This window comes from Scheffersomyces amazonensis, assembly GCF_036850825.1.
Source record: "Scheffersomyces amazonensis strain UFMG-HMD-26.3 chromosome Unknown RJT21scaffold_4, whole genome shotgun sequence".
NCBI lineage: Eukaryota > Fungi > Ascomycota > Pichiomycetes > Serinales > Debaryomycetaceae > Scheffersomyces > Scheffersomyces amazonensis.
The window spans coordinates 929,891-954,391 of NW_027042744.1; the positions used below are offsets into that span (position 1 = coordinate 929,891).

The 24,501-nt window shown below is 30.3% G+C and overlaps 12 protein-coding genes and 1 non-coding gene across 13 annotated transcripts; 9 read left to right on the forward strand and 4 right to left on the reverse strand. All coding sequences in view use genetic code 12, as the record gives it.

Moving 5' to 3' along the window:
- Positions 1 to 426: 426 nt before the first annotated feature.
- On the forward strand, positions 427 to 1,680 carry PHO23 (Pho23p; the record flags this gene model as incomplete). The annotated part of the gene is made up of 1 exon (XM_064884992.1): positions 427 to 1,680. The coding sequence occupies one exon, from the start codon at positions 427 to 429 to the stop codon at positions 1,678 to 1,680; it is 1,254 nt and encodes a 417-aa protein (XP_064737937.1).
- Positions 1,681 to 1,788: 108 nt separating this feature from the next.
- Positions 1,789 to 3,098, forward strand: RJT21DRAFT_42807 (uncharacterized protein). Its single transcript, XM_064884529.1, has one exon. It carries the CDS (start codon positions 1,898 to 1,900, stop codon positions 2,828 to 2,830), a length of 933 nt encoding a protein of 310 aa, XP_064737938.1. The 5' UTR covers positions 1,789 to 1,897; the 3' UTR covers positions 2,831 to 3,098.
- A 113-nt stretch (positions 3,099 to 3,211) lies between these two features.
- RJT21DRAFT_121234 (uncharacterized protein) lies at positions 3,212 to 4,627 on the forward strand. Its single transcript, XM_064882029.1, has 2 exons — positions 3,212 to 3,315; positions 3,381 to 4,627. Exons 1-2 carry the CDS (start codon positions 3,300 to 3,302, stop codon positions 4,544 to 4,546), a joined length of 1,182 nt encoding a protein of 393 aa, XP_064737939.1. The 5' UTR covers positions 3,212 to 3,299; the 3' UTR covers positions 4,547 to 4,627.
- A 222-nt stretch (positions 4,628 to 4,849) lies between these two features.
- Positions 4,850 to 7,209, forward strand: UTP4 (Utp4p). The gene has a single exon (XM_064882030.1). It carries the CDS (start codon positions 4,891 to 4,893, stop codon positions 7,129 to 7,131), a length of 2,241 nt encoding a protein of 746 aa, XP_064737940.1. The 5' UTR covers positions 4,850 to 4,890; the 3' UTR covers positions 7,132 to 7,209.
- On the reverse strand, positions 7,190 to 8,740 carry RJT21DRAFT_43290 (uncharacterized protein). Its single transcript, XM_064884538.1, has one exon. It carries the CDS (start codon positions 8,442 to 8,444, stop codon positions 7,248 to 7,250), a length of 1,197 nt encoding a protein of 398 aa, XP_064737941.1. The 5' UTR covers positions 8,445 to 8,740; the 3' UTR covers positions 7,190 to 7,247.
- ERG6 (sterol 24-C-methyltransferase) lies at positions 8,692 to 10,173 on the reverse strand. Its single transcript, XM_064884537.1, has one exon. The coding sequence runs from the start codon at positions 10,069 to 10,071 to the stop codon at positions 8,938 to 8,940; it is 1,134 nt and encodes a 377-aa protein (XP_064737942.1). The 5' UTR covers positions 10,072 to 10,173; the 3' UTR covers positions 8,692 to 8,937.
- A 1,256-nt stretch (positions 10,174 to 11,429) lies between these two features.
- On the forward strand, positions 11,430 to 11,501 carry RJT21DRAFT_t99. The gene has a single exon. It is a non-coding gene; the product is annotated as a tRNA-Gly (tRNA).
- A 395-nt stretch (positions 11,502 to 11,896) lies between these two features.
- On the reverse strand, positions 11,897 to 13,660 carry CAP1 (DNA-binding transcription factor; the record flags this gene model as incomplete). The annotated part of the gene is made up of 1 exon (XM_064880282.1): positions 11,897 to 13,660. The coding sequence occupies one exon, from the start codon at positions 13,658 to 13,660 to the stop codon at positions 11,897 to 11,899; it is 1,764 nt and encodes a 587-aa protein (XP_064737943.1).
- Positions 13,661 to 16,276: 2,616 nt separating this feature from the next.
- Positions 16,277 to 18,977, forward strand: RJT21DRAFT_43297 (uncharacterized protein). The gene is made up of 2 exons (XM_064884539.1): positions 16,277 to 16,540; positions 16,608 to 18,977. Exons 1-2 carry the CDS (start codon positions 16,528 to 16,530, stop codon positions 18,941 to 18,943), a joined length of 2,349 nt encoding a protein of 782 aa, XP_064737944.1. The 5' UTR covers positions 16,277 to 16,527; the 3' UTR covers positions 18,944 to 18,977.
- A 33-nt stretch (positions 18,978 to 19,010) lies between these two features.
- On the reverse strand, positions 19,011 to 19,490 carry RJT21DRAFT_5427 (uncharacterized protein; the record flags this gene model as incomplete). Its single annotated transcript, XM_064884999.1, has 2 exons — positions 19,011 to 19,175; positions 19,467 to 19,490. 2 exons carry the CDS (start codon positions 19,488 to 19,490, stop codon positions 19,011 to 19,013), a joined length of 189 nt encoding a protein of 62 aa, XP_064737945.1.
- A 914-nt stretch (positions 19,491 to 20,404) lies between these two features.
- RJT21DRAFT_121242 (uncharacterized protein) lies at positions 20,405 to 21,163 on the forward strand. Its single transcript, XM_064882031.1, has one exon. The coding sequence runs from the start codon at positions 20,437 to 20,439 to the stop codon at positions 20,863 to 20,865; it is 429 nt and encodes a 142-aa protein (XP_064737946.1). The 5' UTR covers positions 20,405 to 20,436; the 3' UTR covers positions 20,866 to 21,163.
- An 8-nt stretch (positions 21,164 to 21,171) lies between these two features.
- On the forward strand, positions 21,172 to 22,741 carry RJT21DRAFT_121243 (deoxyhypusine synthase). Its single transcript, XM_064882032.1, has one exon. It carries the CDS (start codon positions 21,321 to 21,323, stop codon positions 22,449 to 22,451), a length of 1,131 nt encoding a protein of 376 aa, XP_064737947.1. The 5' UTR covers positions 21,172 to 21,320; the 3' UTR covers positions 22,452 to 22,741.
- Positions 22,734 to 24,487, forward strand: LAP41 (metalloaminopeptidase; the record flags this gene model as incomplete). The annotated part of the gene is made up of 1 exon (XM_064879850.1): positions 22,734 to 24,487. Exon 1 carries the CDS (start codon positions 22,883 to 22,885, stop codon positions 24,485 to 24,487), a length of 1,605 nt encoding a protein of 534 aa, XP_064737948.1. The 5' UTR covers positions 22,734 to 22,882.
- Between the last annotated feature and the right edge of the window lie 14 nt (positions 24,488 to 24,501).

Consider the following 24,501-nt stretch of genomic DNA (forward strand, 5'->3'; position numbering starts at 1 on the left):
AAGATATCAATTGTTATAGTCTAAAATCTTTTTTTGAAAAGATTTATTAGTCTGCTTCGATGTATACGACTGACTAAAATTCTTACCATAACCTACCTTATACATATAATCCTTATCCTCTCTACATGCTATACATTACTAGTGTTAACTGATATTGACTATGTTAACTAACTGCATTTACGTGTTAATATAATTCTACAAGTTACCCCCCAATGTCTCTGAGAAAAATGTCTCTCGCCAAACAATGTCTCCTTCCACGGATGGGTATCAAAAATGGAAATGGATTAGTTAAGCAGAGATAGGAAAACCAATATATTCCTGATTATATCCTTAACCGTATTGAGGATTCGAATATTGAAGTAATACTATAAATAAAGTACTGTTACTAATTCCCTGTAAATCGTTATAAACAATTAGAATAAAAAAATGACGTATCAAGACTTACCATCTCGTCAAAAATCACAACGAATAATCAACCGATTAAAGAGTCAACAACAACAACTACAATTCCAACAGTATAAACAACGAGCCAAGAATATTTCTAACATCAATGAACTATTACCGGGCTTAAATGATATTAGTGATGCCTTTGAGGCCTTACCTTTAGAGTTGATCAAATATTTCACCTTATTAAAAGAAATTGATGCTAAATGTATAAACTCTATTCCTCAAATAAATTATCTTATTAAGACTCATATTGAAGGCTTACATGAAGAAAAGAAGAAATCTAATTCTCCAGAAGGTGAATCTACTAAAACAAGTTCGTCTAATAATGATCTTAACAGATTATCACTCATTAAATCTAAAATTAATGAAATTATTCCATGTTTAGAAGAAAAAATGCATGTTACATCAGTAGCTACAGATTTATTGAATAAACATATGTATAGAATTAATGGTGATTATAAGTTAATTATTAATAATAATGAAATACCAGAATCTATTAGGATTGGTCCATTAAATCATCCAGCTATGATTATGGATTCAAATTTTTTAAATGCAAATACTAATGGTGCTGATAGGTCAGCTCAATCTCAAAGAAGTGAAAGTAGAAGAGAAGCTTTGGCTGCTAAGAAGGCAAATAAAGAAGATGTTGATGATGGACATGTAGGTACTAAAAAGAAGAGATCATCTAATAAGGAAATTACACCTTTAGAAAGTGGACCTATTTCTGGATCAAATAGTGGTAAAGCTAGTGCAACTTCAAATAATTTAGGATCAAATTCATCAAGTAATGGCCCTAAGAAAAGATCAAGAAAAGATGCTGATGAGAAACAAAGAGCAGGAACTCCAGCTTCAGCAGCAAATGCCAATTCATCATCTAATGGTTATAATTCAAATAATTCAAATAATACAGGTAATAATGGACCAGCAAAAAAGAAATCAAAACCTAAGAAAGAAGATATTGATATTGAATCTCGTGATCCAAATGGAGTTCATGGACCAGAAAAATTAAAAATTGAAAGTGTTACAGTTACTAGTCAAAAATCTTCATCAAATGTTGAACCAACTTATTGTTATTGTAATCAAGTATCATTTGGTGAAATGGTAGGATGTGATGGAGATGATTGTAAGAGAGAATGGTTCCATTTACCATGTATAGGATTTAAAAATCCTCCTAAGGGTAAATGGTATTGTGATGATTGTTTAATTAAAATGAAAAAAGTGAAGAAGATTTAGTCTATAACATTTCTATGTAAAAATGGCTTTACGTTTAATGACTTTAATTATCAGGTTTGAAAGGTTTGTAAGTTTCTGTATAGTTTGTTAAAAGAATAGACAATAAAAAAAATGACATAAGCAATTACTTAAGCTGCCAAGTAAACCTTATTTAAGTATTAACAAGATCTTAGTATAAGATAAGCTCCAAATAAACAACATTCAGTAATACTACAGTATGGCGTCGAGGGATATGAGGATAAGACAACTCATTGACGGGTTCAATAAGTCGTATCCAAATAAGTTGACATTTGACGTTGAATCAGTACCTTCTTCCATATCTCCAGAAAAACTCGCTACTTTCTTAAACTCATTTGCAGTTGATGATTTGGCTACTTCTATTGCAAATTCGGCTGCCAAATACTTTACACGTCTTGAACCATTATCCAGAAAACGTGAAATTGTTAAGAAATGGTCAACTGCACTTACACTATTGTATTACGAACTACCTGGTTTGGAAAAGATAGTTGCAAATAAAATGGAGCCCACCAAGGAAGATGAATTTCTCATGGATATACCATTTAGAGGCGCTGAATTTAAAGCTTTTCTTACTCAATTTGACATAAATTTACTTAGTCACATCCACACTAAAGTTCAAGGGGTATATCTTACAGAAAATTTTCCGTCATTATATGATATTCACGTATATGTACGCGGAGCATTTAAGTATCATATTTTAAGAAGTAATCCCAAATTGGAAGAGAATGAAAGAAATATACATGCAAAAAGGATTAAAGAAATTGTTAGATTTTATAGGTCTAATGTTGATGTAGATCTTAAGGGCTTTGTAAATAGAATTGACTCTTTCGAAAAAGATAGTCTAAATGTCAATTACATTAAATTCTTAAATGAAATAAAAATACCTTACCTAATGAAGTTAGACAGAACTTGTCATTTTCGCATTAATAACGAAATCTTGTTCTACCAACTTGCAATTTTTTATAGGACATACTTGGATACAAGAAGTGTACCAACAATTGAAGAGCTTGTCTACACAATAACGTCGCATCCACAATATATAGAACAAAGCAAACACAGAAAGATAAAGACTAAAAAGAAGAAAATCAATCAACTCGATGTAAAAGTTAAATCACTCACATTAGATTTATGACTCTGTCAGAAGTAGAAATCAGTATCATGCATAATTATGATCATAGTAGCTTTAGCTTTAATTCAAAGATAACACAGTAATGAAAGAATTGATATCAGTAAGCGGGGAAACTACGCTACGGTACACTACTAGGCCACACCAAAGATGTAACTCTTAATTAGAAGATTAGATGACATAAGCAGTCACCTAATGAACCAGTTTATACTATGATTAAACGAAAAGTTTTGTTCCTAAAATAGAAATTAAGTAGGTAGAAAGTCGTAAATCGGTAAAAGAACAATTCAATTTCTAAGAACTCACGTGCGCATTAAAGATGCCCCACTAAATCGATATCCGCAATGAACGAAATTATCAACAAACAGTTAACCCCATCATAGCTAACTAACAATTATCATCTCTAAATCATTATAATATCTCCATATTTTGAATTGATTGTAGGCAAGCATCAATATTTAATTCTTCAACAAAAATGGCCGATTCTGTTGGTAAGTTATAAATTATTAATACTATTGATTATCTAAGCTGTTTAACTAACAATTTTATATTCTAGATCGTGTATTTGTCAAGGCAATCACTACTATAAGAGCCTTATCAACTCGATCCAATTATGGATCATTGCCTCGTCCACCAGCAGAAAACAGAATTAGATTATATGGATTATATAAACAAGCTACAGAAGGTGATGTTAATGGAATAATGCCACGTCCTATTGGATTTACAGTTGAAGATGAAGGAGCAAAGAAGAAATGGGATGCATGGAAAAGAGAAGAAGGACTTTCTAAAACAGAAGCTAAACGTAGATATATCTCATATCTTATTGAAACCATGAAAGTGTATGCTAGTGGAACTCATGAAGCAAGAGAACTTTTAAGTGATCTTGAATATTTATGGGATCAAATTAAAGATCTCCCACCACAAGATGATGAAGATAATGATCATGATCGTATTTCACTACCTTTACCATCTTATTCACCTTCTTTAAGTCAAGCTGGCCAATCTGATCGGTTTTCAACTGTAACACCTCAACAACAACAATATAGGAGTAATTTACAAAAGATATATAGTCATTCCAGAAGAAATACATCACTTTCTATAAATGAATATATTCAACAACAAAGACTTCATCAATCTCAACCACAAAGTCAACTTTTAGGTGAATCTTCACTTATTGAACATCATGGTGGTCAAGGTGGTCATACTACTAATTCAGTGTATTCCTTGCCACCCAATATACGTTCATCAAATAATCAACAGGCAGGTCCGTTGGTTAATGGTGTTAGTATTGAAGATTTTAAAAACTGGCAACATGAAGTTAATCTGGTAATAAATACATTGACAAGACAAGTAGTTAGAGATAGGCATCATTCACAAGACCGATCTAATGGACAAATCAACAATATTAATAATAATAATATATATGACGGTTTAGATGATATACAAATTTTAAAGCAAAAGCTTTTAAAAACTGCTAAATTCTTAGGTAAACATTTCTTAACCTTCCTTAAGAATTTCTCCGTTAGCTTATTAGCAATTCTTTTCATAGTATGGTGTTTTAAGAAAAATGTCATTGTGAAAAAGACACTAGTTTCACAACCAATTGGGACTAAGGGTAAACAAAAGAAAGAATTGATCATAAATATGATTCTTAATACTGATGAAAATAAATGGTTTATAAGAATGTTAAGCTTTATAAACAGTTTTGTTGGCTTTGTATAGTACTAGGTAGTATTTTATATTATATTTTTTAATTATTTTATTATTTATTTATTTATTTATTTATTTCAAATTCAACTCAGCTTGACTTTTATACTTGATACAATCAACTTTGTCTATTTTAACTTAGTACAGAAAAGTACTAGATGTATGGTTATGAAAGTACTATCAGTAACTAACATATTTTGCAGCCTTGTGTGGATTTGAATTTTTCAATAACGTGCGCAGTCACGAGACCCATCTCAAAAAAAAATTGTGATGAGAGATTTTTCACTATTTTGCATTTTATAACTATGACAGTTAGATCTTAGATAATAAACCAAAAAGGATTAAAGAGGCAAATTATAATGGATATTCATCGTTGTCGATTTGTAGATTACACGCCTCACACCATTACGGCCACGGCATTTTCGCATTCATCATCATTAACAAGGCCGACTACCAATGATCTTCGATTAGCTGTAGGTAGAAGTAATGGAGATATAGAAATTTGGAATCCTAAATATAATTGGACTCATGAATTAACATTTCCAGGATCTCGTGGAAGATCTATTGAAGGACTTTGTTGGAGTGTAAGTGATGAAGTAGGAGAATCACCTCGACTCTTTTCTGTTGGAGGTTCAACTTATATTACTGAATGGGATTTTCATACTTTAAAGCCAATCACAAATTATGATTGTAATGCTGGAATTATTTGGTCAATAGCCATAAATTCAGATGGAAATAAATTGGCAGTAGGATGTGATGATGGTTCAGTTGTAATTGTTGATATTTCTGGAGGATTTGGATCTTTAGAACATGATATGATATGTCAAAGACAAGATGCTAGAATATTAAGTATTAAATGGCATGAAAATGATTTATTAGTAGGAGGTTGTGCTGATGGTAGAATAAGAACTTGGAGTGCTATTGGTGATACTAAAGGTAGAATTATATCTACTATGAGAGTTGATAAATCTAAGACAGAAAGTACTTTAGTATGGTCAATAACTATTTTACCAAAGAAAAGACAAATTGTTAGTGGTGATTCTACTGGATCAGTTAAATTTTGGGATTTAGATCATTTTGCTTTATTACAAAGTTTTAAAGTTCATGAGGCTGATATACTTAGTTTAGTAAATGATATTAATGAAGAAAAGATCTTTTCTGCTGGAGTTGATAGAAAGATTCATCAATTTAATTTAATAACTTCAAAAAATTCATCTAAATGGGTTCATAGTTTTAATCGTCTATTACATTCTAATGATATTAGAAGTATGTCAATTTTTGAAAGTATAGGTCATAATTTTTTAATAAGTGGAGGAGTTGAAAGATCTATTGTTATTCAATCAATTCAACAATTTCATGATGGTAATTATAAAAAACTTTTAATTAATCAACAAAAATCTAATGTAATTATAAATGAAACCAATAATCTTATAATATTATGGCAAGATCAAGAAATTAAAATTTGGAAACTTATTCCTGGTTCAAAACATAAATTAATATCTAAATTAAAATTAAGTGAAGATGATAATATTGTTAATGTTGATATTAATGAACAAGGAAATCTTCTTATAGTTTCTAGTTTAAATTACGTTAAAGTATTTATATTAGATTCTATCACTAAAGAAAATAAACTTAATGTATCTAAAATAAGAGATGATTCATTTACATCATTAATTAGTGGAGCAAAATTAGTTAAATTCTTTTCTTTAACTAAATTTCTTATTTTAACTTATGATGAACAAATATTTACTTTTACAATTAATATTGAAGATCAAACCATTCAATTAGATGATGAAATTGAACTTATTTCATCTAAAACTTCATCTATTGGTAAACTTCAATATATTAATGTTATAAATAATTTAATTATATCACCTGATGGATCTAAAGTTGTTATTTCTAGATTTAATGGATCAATTGAAGTATATTCATTAATAAATCAAGAATCTTCAATAATTACAAAATTATCATCATACCCTCATATAGTTAAATTTTCCAATAATGATAAAATAGTTGTATTAACAGATGAAAATAAGTTATATGAATTCTTTATAAATCAACAACAATCTTCTAATGGATTATTAACTTCATGGTCAAAGAGAAATAGTGAATTTTTACCTCAACAATTCTTAACATTAGATGATAAAGCTCAAGGAATATTTATTAAAGAAGATCGTGTATGGATATATGGATCAGCTTGGTTAGCATATTTTGATTTATCTATAAATATTCCAATTAGTAAACAGTATAAGAATACTTCTCAAACTAAGAAAAGAAATAGAGATGGATTAACTATTAATGAAGAAACTTCATCATCTACTCCTACTATAGATGGTAATATTGATATTGTTGAAGAAAATACTGATGCCTTAGAATTATCTTTAAAACAAAGTCAAATAGATAGATTAAGACAACAAATTATTCAAACTGATGAAGAAGCTGATGTATCTACTGATAAAAAACCATTTTGGTTAACCACAAAATATAGACCAATTATGAAAGTTGATAATTTTGGACTTAATGAAATTATCATTGTGGAAAGACCACAATTTGCATTACCTACAACTGCTGCATTTAACTTACCAAAGTTAAAGATTTAAATAAATTTTTGCATTTGAATATAGAATTGTATATTTATATATTTATATTTATATATATATTAACATAATAAAACAATAAGGTCAATATAAGCAAATCATTACTTTACTTTTAAGGTCTAAATTTGAGGTACAACTCTAGCACCTTGAAAAAATACTCTGGCAGCTGCTGCACAACCCATTAAACATTTTTGAGGTTGATCACCATCTTTATCTTCATCTTTTAATCCCCAACCTTTTCTATCACCAAATTGTGCTTTATATTTAGTTTCATAAACTTCTTTATAAGTTAAATGAGGTTCAAAACTTTGAATATATAATCCATCCTTAGGATCTCTCATAAATTCATAAAACATAACTAAATGTCTTTTAATTTCTTCATGAATTCTTTGAGGTAAATCTCCATTATCTTCTTCACCAACATATAATAAATAATCAGCAAGTCCTTCAATTAATAATTGAACAAAATATGATGAATCTCTCCAATATCTTTTTGAATTATCATAATCACGATCATAAAAGAATACTCCACGATTTATACCAGCATTAGCTAATTCATCAGCAATTTTTTTCCATTTCTTATCTTTTGTAATAAAATATAAATGAGAAGAAGCTGATAATGTAGTACCTAAATTATAAGTCCATTTAGTATCATTAATATTAGTAGAAGTATCTTGAACTCCATCCTTAATTAATTTATCACCTGGATCTTGTAAAACTGCAATTAACCAATCAACACATTTAGCAGCAAATTCAACATAATAATGAGCTTCTTGAGGTAAAAATTTTGAAATTTGTAAACAAACTTTAGCAACTTCAGCAGTAGTACAAGCATTCAAATAATGATTAGTTACATGCCAACTAACTCCTCCTTTAGTCTTAGCATTTGGATTATCATTCCAACCTCCCATAAGAAATCTTACCAATTCACGACCTTGATCTAAATAATATTTTTCACCAGTAACTTCATAAGCTGTAACAAAGGCACTAGCAACTTGAGCATCATCATCATAATAAATATCTCTATCATTACCAGAATTTTCAGCAGCTGAATATCCCTTAATATGTTGATTCTTATATTTTTGAAAAATACGAATAGCATTAGGAATTAAAGGTCTTAATTCAGGATAAATTCTAGCTCCATCAACTACAGCTTGTGCAGCAACTGATACTGCCCAAATTACAAATCTATCATCATTATAACATCCACTACATTTTTTAGGAGCAATAAATGTTTGTTTCGAAGGATTATAGTATTTTAACCAAAATTCTCGAACAATTGAGTATCCTTCAAGATTTGGATTGCTAAGTGACATTTCCCCCACACGATCTCAATTTGATATATTCTAATTCTAGTTAGTATACAAATAAATCAATTCTTTAAAAAAGTTAATTGATACACTAGAGATTTCAATAGTAAACTATTTTTATAACAATTACAAGAGATAAGTATCTTTATATAATTAGTCAATGAATAAGTGAATGAATGAATGAATGGAAGCAACAATGGAACTAGTTGCGCAAATGAAATTCTTAGGGGGAAGATGACCTGCATGCGGCGCAGCTTCCGATTCCTAATCGGGATGCACGTTTTAGGATGAGAGAAGAGAAGAGTAGTGGCTGTGAAAAACTAAAACTAAACTAAAAGGTATGGTATGGTATGGTATGGTATACTAAAAAGAATATATGTATTTTATAGATCTATGTACTGAACGTTCATTTCTATTAGTGTATATTAATTAAATAAGTTAAGGGTATGACATTTACAATGTATGATAGATAAGATGGAAGATGAAAAGATTAGCTCAACTAATCTTTGGCATTTAATGGTTTTCTAGCAACATACAACATCATTGGAGTAAATAATTTTTGCTTACCACCAGCAACTAAATTAACTGCTGCATCTTCTAAAGCATGAGTAACTTGTTTAGAACCAGATGGAGCTAAACCTAATTTTTCCATTAATCCAACAGCTTCAGTAGTAATATATCTACCTAATTTAGAAGTTCTAAATACAGTAAAATAATCACCAAAGGTTTGACAATATTTCATTTCACCACTTAATGGATAATACCATGGAATTTCATCTTCTTTATCAGCTAAATCTTGTTCATATTCAACTTCAAATCCAACATTCTTAAGAGCTTGTTCAGCAACTTCTCTCTTATACATTTTTGGAATACCATCACCTACTTCAATACCATAAGCAATTTTTCTGTGTTCAGCATTGTTTTCATCATATGCATCGGTCATAACCCATTCATAAACACCAAAAACACCACCTGGTTTTAAAACTTTATATATTTCTGAATAAACTCCTTCTAAAACTGGAGCATGAACAGTAGCTTCAATAGCATAAACAGCATCAAAAGTTTCTGCTTCAAAATCCATTTGCATAAAATCACCCTTAACATAAGATAATTTATGATCTAAATTATACTTTTTAGCATAATGTTGAGCTCTTTCAATTTGATAATCATTATTGTTTAATCCAACAATTTCACAATCAGTAAATCTGGTAATTTCTCTACCTGGACCACCAACACCACATCCAACATCTAATACTTTCATATTTTCATTAATGTTCATTTTATGAGCTAAGAAATGTTCATGTCTAGCAGTAGCTTGTCTAAAGGCTTCACCTTTATAATATCTTGAGAAATGGAATGATGAACCCCAACCATATTCATAAAAATCAGTTACTAAATTATAATAATGATGAGTTAATTGAGAATAATCACTTAATCTTTTAACTTCATCATCTTCAGTAACACCTCCATCCCAATGTTTAAAGTAACCACTATTGGCAACAACAGATGCATCTTTGGATTTGGCCATCAAGGCTGATAACCCAGTCTTCTTATATGATTCACCATGTAAAGCTTTGGTGAATTCAGCATCTCTTTTATGATCCTTATGAGCTAATACAACTTGTTCTGGCATCTTATTATTATGATATATTATGTTCTAATTGTATGAGTTGAGTCTTACTTTATTATAACTGTTGAATTGATAATACAAGTTCTCTTTAAAGATATATATATAATTTCTAAAAAGAAATAAGCTTAATAAAATTTAGCGTTGCCATTTTTCAAATGGGTAAACACTTTCGTTGAATCTTCGTGTCTCTTGGACTGTATATAATCATGCATATCTTCGTTCCCGTCGTTTGGATTTCGTTTACAAAAATAGTTTCCTGTCGTTTAGCCTTACAATCTTATTTTTCGTCGTACCCTCGCAAAACTATACGAGATCGGAGTTGCAATAAAAAGCTGCAAATCCGACCTAAGGGTCTTTGCATAAGTTCGGATAAAGCAATGAAGGAAGTACTCCGGATTTGTTTGTATCCGGCCGTGAATATTGAATTACTTGTTCATTGTCTTTATTTATCTATGTGAGTTTGCTTGTTTCCTTTGTTTGTTTGTTTCCTTGGAGAACATCGTATAGCAAACATACATATTTCATGGCTTCGTTCAGCTGTAAGTTGTTAATTTTTGTATCAAACAATCACACCATGATTCAACACTATTAGATGGGTTTTTTCTTTATTAAGGATAATAAAGGCTATACCTGCAGTTTTTCTTGTGATGTTAGAAAATCGAAAAAGCATATGGTCTCTTTCTCTCTATGCATGTGAACGATTAATCCAGTCTCTCGCACAAAAAGAGCTTCATAACCTTGCTAGACTATGCTATTATTCATCTGCTTATTACTTATTATTTTAAGAAATTGAACAATTAGTCTAATAAAATATTAATCTTTTTCACTAATCTTTACACTAAGCTTGTGAATTATATTTTGTAATATTTTCTTAATATTTTGGTCGAAGTTTATCAAAAATATCAACACTTTAAAATTTCATTCTAAGCTGTTGGTATTCAATAGAAACATGAAATATAGTAATCTTTCCAGATTTATTCAAGAAAATTACGGCGGACATAAAGAACGATTAATTTATTTCTTGGTACACCATTGTTGTTAACATGTATTGTTATAGTTATCGTACAAACCTCTTTGATATTCTATAAAAACTTCTTAATGTATAAGAACCGATATTTGCTTTTAGTTCCGAAAGAGAATATTTAATTATTATTGAATTTCTGATATGACCAATGAAGCTGATTTTATCATTAAGTTGAAATAAGGATTTTCGCAGCTGGATCTATCTCTTATCCTAATATTTAATGGTAGCGCAGAGAGAAACGTGACCAAAAGCATGATAAAAGCGTGACTTACACGTGACTAAAAGCGTGATGTTGCGTTTCCGTGAGATGCAGTTTTAGAAACTTTTCAACCAACAAGGACGGTTGGTGTAGTGGTTAACATATCTGCCTTCCAAGCAGGTGTCACGGGTTCGATTCCCGTACCGTTCATTTTTTTCGTACTTACCTATTTGCATTTATCAATGAAGTCTTTGACTCCTATTAAGTTAAACTACAATAATGTAAACTATAGTCTCATAAATTAACCTTCGAATTAAAATATAAAAAAACAGACCTTAACTAAATCCTAAGTAAATATATTTTTTCAAAAATAGAGCCAAATGAATAGTATAAAGTACATATCGTGATAAAAAGTATTATATTGTTGTATATACAGAAGGTTTGAATAGCAGCGTATCACATCATAAAAAAAACTAAAATGTATAATAATAATAATAATAGTAGTAATAATAATATAGGAAAGCAATCCGAACTAAAGAACAAAAGAAAAATAGTAACAACTCAAGTAAACCAGTTAATCAGAACCAAAAGAATTAGAAAATACATCAACGTTTCAACATGGCACTTTGTTCCAATAATTGATTTACATCAGCAGAGTTAATTACTACTCCCTTTTCGGAACATTTAGCCTTATTCTTCAATTCATTACATAATGAATCAATATCAATTTCAGTATACTTTGGATGGGCAGTGATTCTATCCCAAATCTCACTACATCTCATAGATTCAGCAGGAGCTGGAACGACAAGATTATCATCATCATCATCATCAGCAGCCACATCTTGAACATCAACAACAGATGCAGTTGTAGTATAGTTTCTATCCTTTGGTGTTGTTTCTGATGGTAATGAACTCTTAACAAATTCATTAAAATTAAAGTTAACATTTATACTAGAATTACCATTGTTTCCATTATTATTATTGCTATTATTCTTTAAAGGATCATAAATTGATTCTTCAGTAGTTAATAAGGAAATAGGGTCAAAGTCATCGACGATACTATGCCTAGGCTGTTGTAAACTAGGGTCAGCAAATGCAAGACTAACATCAAAATTATTATCATTAAGGAACAGTAATGGATCATTGTTTTGTTTATTAGAAGCGTTGGAAGTAGTAGTTGCTGGAGTATTGTTGTTGTTGGTGATATTGGTATTATTATGATTTGATGTGCTAATAGATGATACAGATGATGATATAGAATTATGATTTATAGTATTATTACTATTATTATTATTATTGTTGGATAAATCAAAATTAAATCCATCAGCTGTACCATTAAAGAATGGATCATTTAAATAATCCAAATCAGAACCTAATTGATTTGGTGTTGGAGTTACTAAATTTGAAAATGGAGAGTTAAATTGATTTAATGATTGAGAAGCACGATGAGATTGAGCATTATTTTGAGATTGAGCATGTTGTTGTTGATCTTGTCCACCACCTAGTATTGGGGCATTAGTAGATACTGAACCTTTAGAATCACTTCTCTTATATTTTGGAACTGGACATTGCTTAGTACCACAAGCCTCACTCAATTTAACACAAAATGGATCAACTTGTTCTTCAAAAGTGGTTGTGAAATCCAAATTAGATGCTATTATATTAGAATTAGTATGACCTGAAGTAACTGATGAATCAGGAGATACCAATAAATTATCATTTAATGGAGATGTAGATGAAGATGAACCTGATACTAAATCTGGAACTTGTTGCTGTTGATTAGCAGAAGCTGATGAACTATTTCTTAAATTATCCTTTGACCAAGGAAAATCAATCGAAAATTGTTGTTGATGAGGAGAGTTATCAGTAGCTGAACTGGAAGTAGACGGATGATCAGATACAGATTTTACAGAAGATGCAGATGATTCATCATTATTGGAAGTATTATTATTTTCAAAAGTTGGAACATAGCCACCAGTTTTTGGATTAGATAAATGTCCAACTTTAGTAGGTAAATGCAAATCACTAAAATCAGTATGACCTCTATACCTTGATAATTCTTTCTTTAACATTTCAACTTGAGCCTTCAAAAAGTCAGCTTCAGTAGTAACTTTAATATTCTTATCTTCTAAATTCTTAACTTTATCTTCTAAATCTTTCATTTTACGTTCTTTACGTTCACGATAAGCACGTTGAGCAGCTCTATTTTGAGCAGTTCTTTTTGATTTAGGTTCAGTTTCTATAGGTTTTCTTCCTGGTTTAGTATGTAATTTCTTATCATCATGTCCATCAGGAGGAGGGGTATCATAAGATGATGAAGCAGGAGAATTTCCATATATTTCTGAAAAGTTTCTCTTGATATCTGTCATTGTAAATATTTGTTAAAAATAATGGAGCAAGTCTAGGAATGGAAATGTAATATGAATGTAAATGTAGAATGAGAAAATAAATTAATAGGAGTTTCTAAGGATTTCCTATACACAACTTTTTAACTTAAGTGGATTAAAAGCCACAAATCAACAAATAAGAGAGGAAATGACAACTCAACTGTATGAATTAAACTCAACTATTAAGTTATGCTATTATATCAAACGGCTGGTAAAAAGAAGATATATATAAAAACTATGTCTTCGATAATTTCAAATTAAATCTCTATTACTAATCACTAACTTTGGGTATTATCAGGCAGAAAAATGGGGTCGTGTATTTGATGATGAAAAATTTCTTTTTTCTTTCTGAGGGGCGTGTCTTGTGAATAAAAATTAAAGTGGAGGAATTTTACTTTCTTCTAAGATGTTCTATTGACAATCTCAGACAATGTGATCATATATAGTTTTATAGGGGTAACTAAGCAACTCTGTAGAGAATTTGTTGGATGAATTAATGTATTAATGAATTGAATGATATGATTGATCAATTGATTAATTGATTGATTGATGATTCAATTTGTTATATTTATTTATTGATATTCAATTACAAACAAATAAGATAATTACTGAATTCCAAAGAACAAAACGTAAAGTTTCTAAATTGTAACTCGTTAACAATAATGGGGATATGGCTTTCTTTTATATGAGAAGTAGTACATATACGGTTAAAGAAAGGAGATTGGATTGATAAGTTCAGATCCGGGGGTAGGACATAGCCTTATACGAGGTGATCGGAATCTCGTTTCTGCTCTCTTGTAATTACCCCTTATCTCATCTCATTTCTATGGCTTAACTGAGTTTTGATAGTAGCCATTCCTAAACTAAACTAAATACGTAATGTCACCTAGTCAGCCTCATTCAATGATCGTATGTAAGATACTAAAAAATATAAGAGGATGTAATATACGATCATGGTCTGATTATTGTAGATTGCAGTGTATATTATCAAGTCAATTCCGATATTCGCTAAACGGCCCAAAAGTTAAATTTCACGTTTTAGTTCACACAGTTTTCCGAAGAGTTAATTACAAAATGAAACATAAAAGGAAAACTGTGGAGCCGCCTTTCATGTCTTAAGTAACATCAATCTTTCTCATCTTCTAATATATTCGAGAATCGCTGTACCAGAATTACTTTCGGATATCATGGTTAGTAAGATTTATCATTGTGCAATTGATGTATTCAAGTCCTTTAATTATAGTTATAGTTATAGTTATAATTATAAGTCGTAGTCCTTTAGCTTTAACCAGAGTCAATCTTTAGTGTAACTCCGTATGGGAAAGTTTAGCCCGTCTCCGTCCCCACTTTTGGACACACCCAGCTTTAAGATATGAAAGTAAAATCGACCTTAATGTATGAAATCCGGGTGCGCCACCCTTCCCTCGTAATTCAAACATCCACGCTGACAAATCGAAAACAATGAGAAAAAATAAAACGTCTTTGTTCCTATAGCCAGAAAAGAATGATCAAAATTGTTGTACGGGATTTGACAGTCTAGTGCTGTACGGCTAGAATGGTCTAAAATTATATAATCAAAGAGCAAGATTAGTACCTAATTAAGGCACTCTAAAAATATCTAACTGCAACATTTTTTGAGGTATTTAAATGACTCATATAGCATGAAATAAACAATTGAGTCTAGTGTGTTCATATAATTATCTAGCCTAAAATTTTATAAGAGTGCTAGCACCATCAGGCTTTCGCATCATATTCAGCTTGCAAATATTCTCTATTTGAAATCAGTAATTATCTTATTAATTTTAGACTCTCTTCGGAGTATGGGAGCTTATGTCATATATTGTCACTAAATGAATTTCGTGTTATCAACACGATTTTTAACAAATGATGGAAGGAGAAGATATTCAAAATTGCATTATGGATGATTAATACGAATGGTTAATCTTGACGGCAGATTGCTTCGATAGCAATAAATGCTTAAAGCAGCAACCCCATATACAGCGTAAGATTTTCTCTCACGAGCAAAGAACATATCGCTACTGTTCTAGAACAAGTTGAATTCCTCATTCGCCGAATCAGCAATTTTCCATTCTAAGGAATAATTAAACTTGTAAAATTGCAAAAGCAATAATAGATCATATTCAAAAGGAAAACAATCCCAGGTTATCTGTTGAATCCGTAGACTACTCCGAGATTTCTCCGCCTTCACTATATCTAATAGTAAATAAAAAATTACGTTTGTGAGTAGCCTCATAACCATCGGAACTGCAACTACATTTACTGCACCGAGTTGTATAATGTGGTTGCATTTTTTTAAGTTACTTTCATCAATAAGTGTCATCGGCATCCTCTCTACCAATAAATTGGGATAACATATGAAAAGAAGTTGCAAATTATGTCCATATGCACAAAAGCACCTTTTAAACTTTAAAATAAAACAGTTTGTGAGCTGTATTTGTATACTCAACTATCCCATTATTAATTTAATGTAACCTACTATTTATTCTAATGGAATATGAGCCCTTATTCCAACATTTGATACTTACCTTCCCTATATATCAATCTTTAAATATTACACAAAATTTGCGTTATCCTTTTTCAGTCTGTCAATGTCAAAGTCCGCCCCGCAGTATTGTCAAAATCCTTGTGTGACGCATTTATGTCGTAGAATTGATCTGATTGTCGTAACGTATTTACGACACAACTTACACTGATTTTACGACATAACTCTTCCGAAATGGACTAAAATTAAAGAAAATATAATATATGGACAATTTTTTTTTTTTAATTCGTTACTTTTCACAGCCTATTTAATTAACTATTTGTCAAATCCTTTACTACTATAAGTAATGATATCTCTAGGTATGTATAATTTTATAAACAGAATTGATCTGTTATAGTCATATAATGATTTTCTAACCAACTTTAGACCCTTTAAATCTAGATGATGATCATCCGAAGACTGATAAATCATTAATTAATAATGATGATTATGTCGATATAACTGAACAAGTATTTAATTCCTTATCACTTATAACCAACAATAAAGTGGTTAAATCCGATTATTTTAATCTTCTTGATGGTACGAGAGCTCTTGAGGTTCTTAATCCCAAATTAGATACTGGATTAATTCAATTATCCCAAATCGAATTGGAATTCGATACTTCTGCCCCACAATCTCTTGATCAAATTATTTCAATAAATAATAGACTGATTATATTACTTATGAGTTGGTTAAATCATAGTTCTCTTCCAGTTACTGTGTTGAGCAATCGTTACATCCTGATTTTGTTGGACAATTATACTCTCAGGAGAAGTCCATATATTGATCTCTTAGATCATTTTTCATTTTCGGAAAAGAGATTACCAAATAATTCTACATCTATATCTACATCTACTGATAAGTCATCAACATTTGAATATCAATTAGTACACCGTGCATTAAAAATATTTTCTATTGGATTAACTAAATTCATTGGTATTTGTTTGAAAGTGGGTCAGGATTCCTTATATGAAGAAGAAGACTTAACAATGCGCAATATGAATCTTGATTTCTTAATGGATGTTGATCCAGATGAAATAATTGAACATATAGAAACAACCATAGAATGGTTACTTTCTGAATCTCAATCTCATACAGGTGTTGATATCCTAGTATCACAATTGAATTTGATAAAATGTTTAATTCAGTTAATACTTATCTTTGAACATCGTTCTCAACTCTTTGATCCAACAAATGAAGTGACTCATCTCACTTCTATATTCAATCGAGCACAAGAGCAAATCTCCTTTTTACGTGTTCAAGAATATGGCAATACTGTTGAAGGATCATTTTCAAAATTTGTTCAATTAGATATGGATAATAAAAATATACCTAGTGAAATCTACCAAATCCCCTCATCACAAGCATGGGATAGCTTATCAACCTTATTTTCCAATATTTCTATGTATGTCAAGCTTTCCAATTCCACAAGTTCGTTCATTCAATTCGAAAATTTTCTAAGATTTGATATTGCCAATCAAATTGAGGACTTTAATGTTATTGCAAGAGGATTCTTTCAATTATACTTGGTGAGAGATGATAAATCTATACTTGGTAGTTTTGACACTCTAACATTAACAGATTATGTGTTTGAACTGATTTCAGCAGTGGTGGGTCCTAATTCAACTATTCTTCGTTTAAATGATGATAAAGATGTTAATTCTCAAAAACAAGATGATTGGTTCGCATTAGTAGGAGAGTTGGAGAATGCACTATATCAAAATCTATGCATTGTCGCCCATAATCCATGTCGACAACAACAACTTACATCAAGAGCACTCTTGGTATGGGATACTCTTCAAGTTTCATGGGAATCATTTGAACTAGATATCTATTCAACCCTCCAAATTGGTGATGATTTAGGTTCAGAGCCAGCATTACCTATAAGTTCATACATTTACTATACTAAACTCAATCTTATGATTGACCTTGCATTGAATGGGACTGCCTTAGAATTATATCAAGATTTTGAAATTTACGTTATTTATTGGTATAGTAACTACCTTATAAATCTACTTATGGAGCTTTTATCAACTAGAATAGCTACAATCATTACTAATAAAATTCATTATATTGAAAAAGTTCATCCAAAGAAGATCAAAAAAGTTAAAGCTGGTCCTAAAAAGGAAAACCTTAAGAATCAACATCAAATCAATACTCAGAAGCATTTACCATATTTATTGACTATTCAAAAATATCATAATGAATACCTCCTTAAATATTGGGCAGCACTTAGTAATTTATTAGAAAGTATTTCATTTTACCTTATCGTTCTTTCAGCATACAAGTTGATTCCTGTATTTGAATCTGAATTGATCTTTAAATCGAGATTAAAGCCTTGGTCAAGTATTGGTATACCAAATCTTCCTACATTCCAACAATATAATAATTCACTTAAATTTGATAATTCAGAACCTGAGAAATCAATACTGATTTTGAATCATATTAAGACCAAAATTGATAGTTCAATTCAACAGTATAAGAATCTTATTGATAATCTTAAATCTTCTGAAGGAATCTCTGAATTTTGGGTAGATACTACTCAAGTGATTAAATGGTATGAGGATATCTTAAAGACTTCAATTGGTTATTCACTTGAAATATCTCAATTCACCAATATAGTCAAAGAATCTAAAACTAATGACTTATCTACCTTGTACAAAGTTAATATATCTAAGGGATATCACAAACAATTCCCAAAGATTACAGTTAAAGCTAAATAATGTATATAGAATTCATAGCCTATCATATAATAAAAATTTTTCGCAAAATGGGAATTCAATAATATTACTAAATTTCCTCTAATACTTTCTTTAATTCCAATGATTCTTGTAAAATCTGACCATGATTAATTTTAGTGATAGTTTCAATATCTTCATGAATCTTGTCAGTAGCTACTTTGACGGCTTGGAGGACAGCCCGCAACTTTTGAAGATTTTCAATTTCAAGTTGATGCTTTTCTATTGACGAATTATCCGACGAGTTCATGACTGCTATTATTATTATACGATTAGTGTTGTTGTTGATGCTGTCAATCTATTACGTATGGGTTTCTTTGCATGTTTCATATTTTTTTGTATAATAATTTTCTGGGTTACGCGTTTCAGAATTAACCTTGAAACATCTAGCTGCAATATATAAATGAAGTCACTTCAAATGCGTTTTGTGATAAGAGGTGAAACACGGAAAGGCGATCTCAAACGGTTATAAGAATTTGAACAAAAGTGAGTTTCTTTTTATTCGGACTTGTGATTCTAAAAGTTTTGACATTGCAGTGACCGTAATAGGAAACTAGATTGCTGCTGTATGAAACTTAGAAAGGCGGATTTGGAAAGGCTGCGAATAAAATTTTAAGCTGACAATCATTGTCATGTCTTGATTAGGAAACTTGATATGTAATTTGGAACAAATGAGTTTTTGCAATCATCATCATCAATGTATGGTATTGACAGAGTTTAACTAAATATTGTTCTAGTACTAATCATAACTGGGTTAATAGTAGTAAAAAATCAAGTATATAAACCCCTTGATAATCCTCAATTGATGATGAATTCTGTCTACTTTTCTTTCTAATCATCAAACAATTATATTCACAATGGCTGCTCAACAACAACAACAATCTACTAAACAACAACAATCTGCTAAGGACAACAACTATTCTACTGGTTGGGGTGCTTTACCAAACAGATGTGTCATTGTCTAAGCTTGCTTATTCAAGTCTTTTGCTGGTCAGGTAAAGATAATATGGTTTTGGTCGCTAGATAATAATGGAAGAATTTAGCTGGCATATCTAATGAATTTCTTGCTGGTAATGAAAAAGAAAAGAAATCAGTGTTCAATTCTATTTACGTTGTGTTATTATTTTACTGACTTTGCTTCATCTGTCTTTTTAATTCCTTTCTCTACTCTTTTCTATACTATAAAATTTATAAAAACCAAAAAAAAAAAAAAAACTTTTTTTTGAATAAATATCTTTACTTATTTAATTACTTTATATTGTAGCTAATTATAATTTGGTATGGTAGATAAAATGAAATCAAAGTTATAAGTAAGAGTAAATGGATGAAATCAAATTGGTAGCATTCAATTTTTGAGAAAATCACGTGACTGAAATTTAAATTGTTCACCCAATCAAACCAATGGAGAAAAAAATTATGGTATAAACCGTTAGTGTTGAATAGTACTAGTAATATCAACTAAGAAGCAATAGGTTACAATGTCTACTTCTATTGTTCGTACTATCAAGAACATTTACAAGTCCGGGATAAGAAGGGCTTTATGGCAAATTCAAACTCATAATGATACTAAGAGTGGTTGGTTAGTAGGTGAAGATGACTATGGTAACAAATATTATGAAACAGATAATGCTGAAGAAATCCATTTAAGAACTAGATGGGTAGAATATAATGATAGATGGACACAAATTGATATTTCTAAAGTTGAGCCAGGTTGGCATTATTGGTTAGGGTATGGTACCAATACTATACCTCCTAATTTAACTGGAGATGAAAAAGTTACTAGAGCATATCCTTTACCAGAGAAACATAAGCCAAATTTAACTAATACTTCTGGTGCATTTGTTACCTACAATACTGCCAAACCAAAGCATACTGCTTGGGAACCAAAAGTCAGTGAAAGAGTCTAAACAGTTCACAATTCATGACCTTCAGGGAACAAAAATTTACACTTATTCATGGAAACCCCTCCAAGATATTTTCTTCTTCTAATTTGCATTGAGTTTAGGACCATTTGTGATTTACACTATTTCAACTTTGTGCATAGCTTAAAGCTACTGTTGAATATTCTTGTGTCAGTCTATCAGTTTTACCTCAATTGACTGTGACAAAATCGATAAATCTTAAATTCTACTTCATACATTATTACTATCTTTTAAATACGATCTTTATTTATACAATTAAATGTACTTTATATTCATTAGTTAATAATAATTCACCATTATCTCTGATTACTATGATTTCCAAATTAGTACATTTTATTTATACGATGCGCTAGAAAAAATATAACTAAAAATGATCTGAAAAAAAAAATTTTACACCCAATGCTATCTATACTTATCTATATAATTAACCAGATAACAGTATGAGCTCGGGACAATTACCAAACTTGGCATCAGATGCTGTATTGAAACAATCTATACCTGTTCCAGAAGATTTTCAAGAAGTTAAAGGTATAGATTATTCTAAAGATGAAGCTTATAATATGAAAGCTGTAGATTTAATAAAATCCATGAAAACTATGGGATTTCAAGCTTCTAGTTTAAGTCAAGCTTGTGAAATTATAGATGATATGAGATCATGGAGAGGAGAACACATAGATTCATTACCCGAACATGAAAGAACAGGTGAATTTGATGATAATGGATTTCAAAAGACAACTATTTTTATGGGTTATACATCTAATTTAATATCTTCTGGTTTAAGAGATACTTTAAGATATTTAGTTCAACATAAAAAAGTTAGTGCAATTGTTGCAAGTGCTGGGGGTATTGAAGAAGATTTAATTAAATGTTTGGCTCCAACTTATATGGGTGAATTTAGTTTACCTGGTAAAGGTTTAAGAGATCAAGGTATGAATAGAATTGGTAATTTATTAGTTCCAAATGATAATTATTGTAAATTTGAAGAATGGATTGTACCAGTTTTAGATAAAATATTAGAAGAACAAGAAGAAGAGATGAAGAAATTAGGTTCTGAAGGTTTAAATGCTGATTCTCCAGCAATTTGGACTCCATCTAAATTAATTGATAGATTAGGTAAAGAAATTAATGATGAATCATCTGTATTATATTGGGCTCATAAAAATAAAATTCCAATTTTTTGTCCTGCAATTACTGATGGTTCTATTGGTGATATGTTATTCTTTCATACATTTAAGGCATCACCTCAACAATTAAGACTTGATATTGTTGCTGATATTAGAAAAGTTAATTCAATGTCAATGGCTGCTTCTAAAGCAGGTATGATTATCTTAGGAGGTGGATTAATTAAACATCATATTTGTAATGCATGTTTGATGAGAAATGGTGCTGATTATGCTGTATATATTAATACTGGTCAAGAATTTGATGGATCTGATGCTGGTGCTAGACCTGATGAAGCTGTTAGTTGGGGAAAAATTAAAAGTGAAGCAAAATCAGTTAAAGTATATGCTGATGTTACTGTAGTATTCCCATTAATTGTTGCTGCTACTTTTGCAGCTGAAAGACCATAATTAGCAACTCAATATAATATTAGCTAAAGTTTATATATATGTATATATACTGTATGAAATTTCCTAATGCAAAACTAGAGTTATGACGATCTAAAAAGTCTCTGTCTCCCTCCTATTCGGGATGGATTTAAACCTAAATTAGGCAGTTTTCTGGCTCGCAGACGAATTGGGCAGACTGCGGCTCGGCTTTTGCTTGTGCCGTTTCCAAAATAGGCACCGATATTATGCGATAACGCTCACCACAATATGTAGGGAATTTAGCCCCCGCCATACTATACAGTGGCCACAGAGCTATAACGTCATAATTTTGTTCAAAGTATATATAGTCGAGTAATAACTTGAATTGATATTTATAAGATATTTAGTAATTAGAATTTAATAGTTAGAAATTAAATTATATAAAATAAAATAAAATATAATATAATATTATAATGTCTGTTTCAAAGAATGAGTCTCTTGACTTAAATGGGTTCATTGATAATTTACGTTCTACTTTAAGTCGTATTGAACAACTTAGTGAAGATCTTGAAAAATCCAAAAATGATACTTTAATTGTTGAAGATAGTGAACTTGAAGCTGAAACTCCAATTTCTAGTAGAAGAAGTAGTGAAGTTATTGCTAATAAATATACTAATTCCTTTTATGAAAAATATGCTGATGAATATGTTTCATTTACAATTAATAATCCAACAATTTATCATGTTGTTAATTATTTTGTTGAAAAATTAACTTCTAAAGGTTATAAATTTATTAATGAAAAAGATTCATGGGAAGGTTTAACTGCTGGAAAATATGTAACTATTAGAAATGGTTCTTCATTATTAGCATTTGTTGTTGGTAAAAATTGGGATGCATCAAAGGGGGTTGGAGTTATTGGATCTCATATTGATTCACTTACTGTAATTTTAAAACCAAATTCAACTAAAAATAAAGTTGAAGGTTATGAATTATTAGGGGTTGCACCTTATGCTGGAACTTTAGAAAATGTTTGGTGGGATAGAGATTTAGGTGTTGGAGGTAGATTATTAGTTAAAGATGAATCTGGAAAAATTGTACCAAAATTAGTTGATTCATCACCAAATCCAATTGCTCATATTCCAACTTTAGCTCCACATTTTGGAACTCCAGCTCAAGGACCATTTAATAAAGAAACTCAAGCAGTTCCAGTTATTGGATTTTCAACTGAAGAACCAGCTCCAGCCACAGAAGAAGAAAAATCATCACCATTATATGGTAAACATTCTATTAATTTAATTAGATATATTTCTAAAATTTCAGGAGTTAAAGCTTCAGATATTGTTCAATGGGATTTACAATTATATGATGTTCATCCTGCTACTAAAGGTGGATTAAATAATGAATTTATTTTTGCTCCAAGAGTTGATGATAGAGTTTGTTCATTTGCTGCTATTTATGCACTTTTAGAGGCTGATACTGATTCATTATTAGAATCTGATTCTTTCTCAATTGTTGGATTATTTGATAATGAAGAAATTGGATCAGCTACAAGACAAGGTATTAAAGGAGGATTTATTGAACTGGCAGTTAGTAGAGTTTTAGCATCTAAATATTATAATCCAAAATCATTAGATGTTCAAGAACAAATTAGATTAACTTATTCTAATACCATTATTTTATCAGCAGATGTTAATCATTTACTTAATCCAAATTTTGAACTGGTTTATTTAGAGCATCATAAACCATTACCAAATAAGGGGGTTGCAATTGCATTAGATCCAAATGGTCATATGGCAACTGATTCTACTGGTCTTGCATTAGTTGAAGAATTAGCTAAGATTAATAAAGATGAATTACAATATTTCCAAATTAGAAATGATTCTAGATCAGGAGGAACTATTGGACCATCTATTTCTTTACAAACTGGAGCAAGAACAATTGATTTAGGTATTCCTCAATTATCTATGCACTCAATTAGAGCTACAGTTGGTAGTAAAGATATTGGATTAGGTATTAAATTTTTTACTGGATTTTTTGCCAATTGGAGAAAGTCTTATGATAATTATAAAGATTTATAATGATAATGACAATG